The sequence below is a fragment of the Spea bombifrons genome, chromosome 2, assembly GCF_027358695.1.
Source record: "Spea bombifrons isolate aSpeBom1 chromosome 2, aSpeBom1.2.pri, whole genome shotgun sequence".
Lineage (NCBI taxonomy): Eukaryota > Metazoa > Chordata > Amphibia > Anura > Pelobatidae > Spea > Spea bombifrons.
The window spans coordinates 66732399-66742659 of record NC_071088.1 but is presented as its reverse complement, the minus strand read 5'-3'; the positions used below and the strand labels follow the sequence as shown (position 1 = coordinate 66742659).

The following is a 10261-nucleotide window of genomic DNA, read 5'->3' as shown; positions in this document are numbered from 1 at the left end:
TGCCATCAATCTCATATCCCTTTCTTATAAAATATTGGCACCCTTTTTTTCTCTTCAGCATTCTAATTGGCCAATACTTTCCACCTCCATTCCCGCTCGTTCCCGAGTTTTGTGATCTAATAGGCTAACCCCTGAAATGTAATTTCGTAAACCTTGCATACGGCTTGTGTGATTGGTTGAATGACACAGGAGAAGGGGGCGTGTTTTTGACAAGGGGAGGCTCGCCATTTTACCATCGTAGAGTATTGATAACGGGATTGGGGGTGTTACATTTTACCGGGCTCGGTAAGTGCCTCCATATATGATATATAAACGGCTGTACTTCGTGGCCTTAGATTCCCTGAAAACAAATAACGTGGTGGTCGGTGTTAGTGGCAGCTCCTTGTCAATAGGCGGCCGCCATTGTTCTTGTTGTGTTAGGAGATAAGGAGGAGGCGTGGAGCCGGTGTCTATTTGAATGGGGTTAATTATTGTTCATGTCATCCGTGGACCAGGAGTAAAGCGTCTATGCAATTCAGTCCCTGGATATACGTGTTTAATAGTGTGTACGCAGTCTATTTTTTACGAGGCATATTTAGCTATTACGTTACAATTCATTTAAGTGTCTATGATGTTTTGTTACGTGCAATAAACCATTAGCAACTTGGCATGACATCGCTGTGGTCTGTGTTCTTGGTTACGTCATGTAGAGGTGGCTTAAGTATCATGATGACATCTAACGTTTTCTAAGTAGTTCTATGACTTGTGTCTTGTACGATTACGTGCTTTTGAGATCATACAATGTGTGTGTTTGTCAACTTTACTTAATGAAAATATGAATCGAGTCTTATAAAGAAGAGGACAGTACACATTGGGAAGTTTAAATATGATCTTTGTGTATTGGGGTAGTTCTCGATGAAGCAATGGGTGTGTGGCATCATTCAAAGCTTTCTAACAATAGTTTTCTTGGTATTTTGGTGAAATTTAATACACTGCTCTACTTTTTTTTTAATTTTTTTAGTTTAGTGAAAAAATATGAATTGACCCTTAAAGACTGTTTAATCATTCCACTAAAACAGACAAGTATGCACTAGTTTGCATATTCTATAGATCTTTTGTGTACCAAACTCTTTGAAAGCTATGTTTGCCGGTCTAAAAAATACCATAGCTACTGCTGTAAAATGTCTGTCATCTTAAAATAAAATGATCCCCTGCTATCGTTACACGAAAACACAATATACCTGTCTCTGTGTCAGTACTGATTTTTTTTTGTAAATTATTAAGAAATCTATGTGTGGAAATGTGTTTAGTTAACCAGTTTATTAATTGTGCAAGACTGATAAGACGTGGTATATGTGACTCCTGCAAATGGTTATTTAGCTAGTATCAAAAAAGTGTGTGTGTTTTAAAAATTATATTTATACTGTCTGTATGCTTTAAGTATCACACCACCTAATTTATACTCTTCGCCCCTGTCTTTCCAAGTTATTAAGAGATTGCATTGATAAGAAGCCTTTTCAGTGTAGAACATTACTATGACCCTAACATGAACTATACAAGGCTACTCTAATTTTAGCTATAAATGACTCTGGGGCCAAAGGAATTTTTTTCCATGTGTAGGACATCTTGGAACCTATACTGGTATTTCTATTTGCAGCAAAACTATTAAATAAAGAATACGTTTCAAAGCATAAAAAATTATTTGAAGCCAAACTGTTACATTATACACTACTTGTTTTGTCCTGTTACTCATTGTACAGTGCAGATAGTCGGTTTAATGTCACAGGCAGCCTTTCCATTATACATATTAAACTATTTTACTATGCATTTTTTAAAATGTAAAAAGAAAAAAAAAAACCTCATGGAGAATCTGCAGTCGAACACCACCTCCATGGTCTGACTGTTTGTGCCACTCATTGGCTGAAGCAAACAGCCAATCAGTGGCAGGAAAGTATTCCAATTGAAATCATGGGAGCACTTTCTTCACATCTGCATGGTGGGGTTCATTAGACTCCCCCCTCTCTGAGCAAGCACTGGAGCTGCCTGGTCATACAAATACAATGTGGCAGGAGATGCGTTTTGCCAAAAGGGGCAAATGCATATGAGGGGATTCTGCAAAATGATGCATTTGCAAAGGGGACCACCTGTAAATTTAAAGGGACCACTCAGATTTCACTGGTCATAAAAGCTTATAATGTAAAATTGATTTTACGCTCTAGCTTAAAGTATTGTATACCATGATCAGGTTGTATTAATTGAAGATCTAATGCACATTTGCATGTGTGCTGTAATATATAATGCTATATGCAAGTTCTTCTTTCTGAACCTTTGGTTAGATTTAAGACCTCTTTTGCTTTGTTAAAACTTCAACTTCTGTTTTAGCCGACTCATATGTCATTGTAAAAGTTTACGGGTAATTTGATATTATGATACAATTTAATTTGATTATTTTATGTTTATTAACAACATAATGTTTTTGTACTAGTGCTAAAAGCCAGCATTTTACAAAAAATTCTCAATAAATATCAACCCAATTTAAAAGAAATAAAAATAAAATATTTAGAAAATATTCAGTGCACAATTTAGCAGTTTTCCTACTTAAGTGTTGCAGAACTTTATAAAAATATGAAAAATAAATACAAGTGTCTTAGTGCAGCTGTCTGCTTTATTTTTTTCTAATGTCATGGAAGCTTTTAAGGACATTTAAATCCTTTTCAGTGTTGTAGAGATGCTGGCTCCTAATGTCAGGTGAGAGGACTGTTATCAGACAGCCTGCTTACACCTCTAAGGAGTGTCTTGTTGGCAGAAGAGTTATGTTTTAGCTCCTTGACTTCACTAAACCTCAAGGGCCAACTGCAGTAAGCTTCTGCTCCAGGGAGAGCTTTATTGGCGCAATTTAATGCATAGTTAAATCAGTGAGATTTGTTCAGTCTTCTTACACATTTTATTATGTATCATATCTGTGCTCTTGCTGAAGAAAGTTGCTGTGGATGTCCCTTTATAATGAGTAGTGAAGTTAAAACGCCAACTCTACCTGCTGCCGATAGCGGGTATAGATCAACACACAAACCCAGATCAATTGAAATTCACTTGTGATCTCAGCACTGAAGGAATAAATACCCTCCCCCCCTGCCCACTATATACCCTCTCCCCCTACCCACTATATATCCTCCCCCCCTACCCACTATATATCCTCCCCCCTACCCACTATATACCCTCTCATCCCCTACCCACTATATACCCTCTCACCCCCTACCCACTATATATCCTCTCCCCCCCTAGCCACTATATACCCCCCCGTAGTTCTATCACCTTGAAGTCCACCGACGGGAGCACAATGCTTCTGTCATCCTGCACCGCTCGCTGGTGCCCGCTGCTTCACTGCTGAGCGCCGTAATATGATGTCATATTTCGGCGCCCAGCAGTGAAGCAGCGGGCACCAGCGAGCGGCTTTTAAACGCTGTCTTCTTTTTTTTGATGCGGGGGAGAACGAGGGGCGCCGAGCGGTTGCTAGACGCCCCTCTCTCTCCTCTGCATCAAAAAAAAAAGCCGCTCACCGGAACCGGGATGGAGGTAGAGGCCTCGTGGAGGAGAATGAGGGGCGCCGAGCGGTTGCTAGGCGCCCCTCTCTCTCCTCTGCATCAAAAAAAAAAAAAAAAGACGGCGTTTGAAAGCCGCTCACTGGCGCCCCTTCAAATGGCGCCTATGGCACGAGCCATAGGTGCCATACCCTAGATACGCCTCTGGGTATGAATCACTCCCATACATAAATCCTCTCATACATTTACAAGGAGGGCATTATGAAAAGTTAAAGGAATATCTCAACTATCATATCCATTAAAGGGAAGTAACTAGGAACCAGAGGGCCTTGGTGTGAAAATTGCCCATGGCCCCCAACTTCACAACTTGTCTGTGCCTTCTTTGGCCCTTGCCCTCCCTCCGACATACTCTCTGTCACATATATGTAAACACACTTACTCCTACTAACACCCAAACATTCATTCTAACACATACTCCATTTCACCCACTTATACATACATGCTCACACACCTACTCATCCATGGCATAATGTAACCCTGATAAGCTCCTGTCTCCCGTGCTGATTAACAATATTTTAGAAAGGGCCCTTAGGACCTGGAGTGTTGAGGTCTAGGTCGGAAGGCCCCTTTCTAAGCTATTTTGAACCGGTACGAGGAGACAGGAACAAGGGTTCACATGATCGGCACGGGCCCCGTCACAGCTGCCACCATTGCTACCCCTGTAGTTAGGCTAGTGCATTAAAGTCCATTGGATGGCATTAGAGTGGTGGTTTTGCGTTGGTTCTTTTGCTGTTAACCAACTTTCTATGGTGTTTGGGACACCCAGTTTAATCAGTACTCAACCATATGTGGCGTTTCATTGTATGAACAAATCAAACTATTTCGTGAAATGTTTGGTTTCATAGTTCTTGAATCATTTAAAATTGTGTGTATGTATGTATATATATATATATATATATATATATATATATTAGTCACTCAAGATAACATAAAATGGATCAGAAATACAGCATAGACATTGCTAAAGTTGTATATGACTGTAGCGGGAAACGGCTGATCTTTAATGATTTAGCTTCATAGATGTACAGAGGCCCTTTAACCACAACCATCCCTCCTGTGTTCCAGTGGCACATTTTTGTGTGTATATGTATGTATGTACTTTTTTTGCTATCTAAAGGCAACTAATGATGGTCATTTCTTCTGTCCTTTACTTTGCAAGGTTTTGACAGTGAGGATTGTGCATCCTTCTGGGTGAGATTTATGGATATATATAAGTGGGGCTTGGTGTGAAAATGTTTGAAAAATTCTTAAATTATATACTAATAGTTAGATTCCTCTTTCCTTTTAAGCAAGAGATTAGCTTTAAAAGATACACCTGTTAAAATAAAGGAGGATGGTTTCTCTAATAAGATCTGCCCTGGAATTGAAGTTCAGCATCAGGTTTGCCTCAGTCCTAGCGATCATGCATCAACTACAGTTTTTTCTTCTAAGATGACAGGTCTTCCTTGCCTGTGGACAATTACACCATGCTTCCCAACAATGTGTCTATTCTTTGGCGGTTAGGAAATGCTAATCTCTAAGGAGCAATGTGATATCCTTTCAGCTGGTTTACAATGTGCAGCACGAATCATTCAATTATTGTGAGCTTCTCACAGTCTGAAATGTGTTAAGGCATTGGGAATAGCGCATCAGGAGTCGATCTGTGAAGATTACTTGAAAAGGCCATCACAATCTCTGCCTACTAACTGCATGCATTTCCAGGTGGAGTCATTTCTGGAAAGGCTGACTGCTGCTTTTATCAGAGGTGTTCTGAACATCACTGCAGATTATCTTGTCTGAAATCCTGTGCTACTGGGAAAGTGGAGTCTTCAAACAGAGGTATTAAATCTTGTATGCCAAAGATGGGGCCATCCAGTTATCACCATCCAATATAAAGGTGACAAGATTATTTTCCTTAGGTCCCGGAGGAAGTCTGGAAGGCCTGGATGCACATGCCTGGGACTTCAGTGTGGCAAGTATCTTTTTTCACCTTTGCCAACAATATCAAGGGTGGTCCAGAAAATGACAAAAGACTATTCCTTTGTTATTGTTATTGCTCTGGTCTGGCTGTGGAACATGTAGTAGTCAGAGCTGGTGAGGATGTTGCTAGAGCTGTCCTTTCCTCTGCCTGTATCGCCAGATCTACTTAGCCAGAGTCCAGTGAGCTACTTGGCCCCTGAAAAGTTGACAGCATGGCTATTGAAATTCTGATTCAGAAGGGCTTTTCCAATCCTTTCATCGCTTCACTTAAGCTGACTTCTTTGTTATGAGAAGATTTTGAGGAAATAATTGTAGGTGAATTTCACCAGTTGCTGTATCATCTCTGCTATTTTTTTCTACAAGGTGGGTTTGTGAAAGGTCCCTTTCCCCTACCATCAAGGTTCAGGTTGCAGCCCTCAGCATTTTTCTTGACCGAAAAATAGCTGTCAAGGCAAGGGTTCCCAAAAGGGGTTTGATGCTGGTTCTCAACCAGTTGAGGTAAATCAGCGTAAAGTCCAAGCTTCTTTGTGTCTGCCGACAGTCAAGACTTTTTTTATTGCCTTGACATCAGCCAGGAGGCTGAGTGAGATTCAGGCCCTTTCCAAGAGGGAATTGTTTTTGAAGATCTTTGAGGAGAAGATTACTCTTATTCTGGTTCCAGAGTTTGTTTCAAATGTTGCTACCAGCTTCCATCACAAACAGAAGATCACCTTTCTTCTGCCTCTATCCTTACTTAGTTCTAGAACACAGCAGCTAGAAACGAGTTTCTTGATGTCCTTAAAGCCTCTTCTACTAGATAAATTGTGGCATCCTGGTCATAGGTAGGAAATGCAAAATAAGCTCACTAGGTTGGACCTTCGGAATGCATATGAAAGTTAAAAGAACTACAAATGCACCTGCCATCTCCTGCTTTAGAGAATAAATCCAACCATGTAGAAATCGGTAGACAAAAGAGGGTCTTTGGAGTACACCTCTTGCTTCAAAATGTAAGTTGTACTGCATATATGCTTCCCATCTCATAAAGCTAATCTTTTAATTTAGCTTTATAAAGCACTACCATTTAAATTCTATCCTTTGTGGGTGCAGTTTTTGGCATACATGACTCTATGTGCAGTTGTTTAATCCGACCCAGTGGAAATGTTCGCTTTCCTTCCACCTGGACAGGAGTGGTTGGGGCTGATACAGAAAGGGAATTTAAACATGCATGGGATGGGCGTAAAGCTATCCTGAATCTAATACAAGATCAAGGACTCTGTAAGATCTGAGTCTTACATCCAGAAAAATGGGTAGACTAGATCGGATCAATTGGTCTTATCTGGCATCAAATGTTTCTGCCTACTCACAGGATTGACCACCCCGCTCCCAAATTTGTTTTAGATTGGGTAGCCCCTTATTTCTTTTAATCATTCCTTAGGGACAGAGATGTACCCATTGATACCAGTTGAAGCTGCAGCCCTATATAATCAAATGGTATTTTGACCATGGTGTTTGCTACATTTTTAAATTATTTTGTTTTTTGCAGAATTGAAGCTCCAGAGTTATGAAACAATATAGGCAAAGAGAGAAGCAGGGGACCAAAGCCTTGGAGAATGCCAAGGGTCCAGATGAATCAAAGATAAAGGTAAACTGTTTGAAGAGATCTGAATTGTTAGTGTTAACCTTATTTTTTTTTCCTTAATTGTTTCTTGAAAAGAAAAACTAATCTTATGATTGAACAAATACGGTAAATTTGCAGAGATGCTGTCAGAAACATTCAATGCATACTGGCTAGATGATTCTAACAATCTAACATAAAATCTACTGCTTTAGCAAATTGTTTTAACATATTAGCCCTTATTTTCCTGTGTGCCACTTACAATTTATTAATCTTACGTTGTATATATTTTAATTGCGTTGATCCTGTTTTATGGAAGTTTTGACAAAATATTCTGATGATTTTTCCTAATTGTATATAATTGTATCCCCCCCCCAGGCACTGCTAGAAAGAACTGGCTACACATTGGATGTAACCACAGGGCAGAGAAAATACGGAGGTCCTCCTCCAGAATCCATATCCTCTTGTGCTCAACCTGGGATTGGAACAGAGGTCGGTACCAGTGGTTAATTCAGTAGCTTAGTGTCTGTCGTCTTTTATTGTTTTATAATTCTATGGTAGTCTGAAGCATCACAGTTTGGTTGGATGTTTAAAAGCCATTGTATTTTTTTTAAGCAGGTGTTTGTGGGCAAGATACCCAGGGACTTATATGAAGATGAGCTGGTACCTCTTTTTGAGAAAGCAGGTCCGATTTGGGACTTGCGTCTGATGATGGATCCACTCTCTGGACAGAATCGAGGCTATGCTTTTATTACTTTCTGTAATAAGGATGCAGCCCAAGAAGCTGTCAAATTGGTGGGTATTTTCAGCTCTTGACAACATGCAGCAAAAGTAGGGAATACTTGCTATACAAATACATAAGAGGATATTTTTTGCTCTTTTGTTCCCGCATCATGGATAGCTACAGCTATTGCTGTCAATTGGTGGGTTACACTAATTCCTGACAAAAAAGGGCCAGAGGCTAATAATTATACTTAAAAGGACACCTAGCCATCATATGCACTTAAATTCATATGAAAGCTCTGTAGTCCCTGTATCTTTTCACATTGTTCCCCTTTCAAATGCATGGTGGGGGGGATTCTGTTCTAAGTGTCTAATATGAATTCATCTTTAATGGGGCCAAGATTTACAGTAAACTGTCACTTTAATCATAATTGAAAGTTTTTTTCTCAATGGTATTTTTTTGTCAAGGAAGCAGGACAGCAAGATATCTAGCACTCCATAATGATGGAAAGCATGGTTACAGTGTAAAATATATTGTTGAAAAGATAGTTACATTAAAGAAGATTAGCTATGAGGTAAGGAATATATCTGTGCCACAATCTAAATTTGGATGAAAGCTTATACTCCAGAGAGCCTTTTTCTATGTGAACCGAATTCAATGTAATTCAATTTATTCTCTAATGCATGAGTTGGCAGTAGAGTTTGCTGCCGGTTTCTTTTGACTTCCATATGCATTCTGAAGGTCCAACCCAATTGAGCTGCTTGTGCAAGAAGTTTGTCAGCTGGCCTGCATAATACGCAGCTAAAACAAGCTTTTGCTGGTGAAACGACTGTGGTGGACTTTAATAATGAACAGGGAGGTTGTTTTAATTGCTGTAACTTAGTACATAAACTATGGTTCTCTGTTACTTGCATTATCCAGCGTTATAAAAGCTATCTAGTTTTCCAAATTCAATCTACATTTAAATCTACATTTACCATATAATACAAGGCTATCTTAAACAGTTGAAAGGTGTTTTTTTTGGGGGGGGGGCTGCTAATATACATTTGTATTACTGTAATTTGTACACAACCAGAATATGATATTGTAGCAGCAGATTTCAAGTTAGTATTCCTGAGTCCCTCACATTGTGACATTTTAGTTCTCAGCTTGTTTTTTTCTCTGTTTCAGTGTGATAACTATGAAATACGTCCTGGAAAGCATATTGGCGTTTGCATTTCTGTGGCAAACAACAGGTTGTTTGTAGGCTCTATCCCCAAAAACAAGACAAAGGAAAATATTCTGGAGGAGTTCAGTAAAGTGACAGGTACTAACTCACGCCCATAATTCCTGGACTGTGTAACTCAGTTTGGCAAGTCTGTCTCAGTTTAAAATCTCTCTGGAATGCGGTTTACAATTCCTTCTTATGTTAGAAAACAGAGTTTTGAATTTGTGTGTGTGTAATGTGTATATATACAAAAAAAAAAAAAAAACTGTCTGCGCTTCTTACCCTAATAAAGTTGGCAACAAATATATAAACTTAACCCCTTAATGACAAAGCCGGTACACGTACGGGCTCAAAATGCATTGTTTTCAATGGGTTTAGGGACCGCCCATTGTCCTTAAGGGGATAATATAAACGAGAGGTTTTGGTTATATGAATTGGCCAAAGCATAATTAAGCTCACCCGCCACGTCAAGGCACACTCTCAATAGGGTGAGAACCTACTCTCACCTCCTACATGGTGGGCACACAAAGGAATTTATACTGCTACCAAAACCTTGTGTTGGGGGAGGTGCAATTTAACCTCCTCCCCATTAACCCCTGGACAGCAAGCTTCAACCAGACTGATGAGGAGCCAACAACCTCAAATATGTGCAAACAGGGAAAAGAAAAGGTTTTGGTGGCAGTATAAACTGCTTTGTGTGCCCACTATGTAGGAGGTGAGCGTAGGTGCCTTGACGTGGCAGGTGAGCTTAATTATGCTTTGGCCAATTCATATAACCAAAACCTCTCATTTATATTATGTTTATATATTTGTTGCCAACTTTATTTGGTAGGCCTCGTATTATACATTTGTATTATTTGAGCCTGAGACTAGCTTAATGTGTATATATACACTCACTGGCCACTTTATTATGTACACCTGTTCAATTGCTTGTTAATACAAAAAGTTAATCAGCAAATCACATGGCAGCAACTTTATTAGGTGCACCTTGCTAGTACCGGGTTGGACCCTCTTTTGCCTTTAGAACTGCTTTCATTCTTCGTGATATACTTTCTACAAGGTGTTGGAAACATTCCTCTGAGATTTTGGTCCATATGGACATGATGGCATCAGGCAGTTGCTGCACATCCATGATGTGAATCTCCCGTTCCACCACATCCCAAAGGTGCTCCACTGGATTGAGATCTGGTGACTGCGGA

General features: G+C 39.7%; 1 protein-coding gene across 5 annotated transcripts in view; it reads left to right on the top strand.

Annotated features, from left to right (window-relative positions):
- Nucleotides 1–201: 201 nt before the first annotated feature.
- LOC128472684 (heterogeneous nuclear ribonucleoprotein R) overlaps nucleotides 202–10261 on the top strand; it is a 28392-nt gene continuing 18332 nt past the window's right edge. For 3 of the 5 annotated variants that reach the window (XR_008346198.1, XM_053454609.1, XM_053454606.1), the window contains exons 1-7: nucleotides 202–285; nucleotides 5280–5396; nucleotides 5477–5529; nucleotides 7060–7158; nucleotides 7510–7623; nucleotides 7747–7926; nucleotides 9026–9161. Coding sequence is in view for 4 of the 5 variants with exons in the window: in XM_053454609.1 (XP_053310584.1) it covers nucleotides 7078–7158; nucleotides 7510–7623; nucleotides 7747–7926; nucleotides 9026–9161 (511 nt within the window). In the remaining variant the exon portion in view is untranslated. The remainder of the gene's footprint in view (nucleotides 286–5279; nucleotides 5397–5476; nucleotides 5530–7059; nucleotides 7159–7509; nucleotides 7624–7746; nucleotides 7927–9025; nucleotides 9162–10261) is intronic. The other 2 variants (XM_053454608.1, XM_053454607.1) reach the window with 2 other exon arrangements.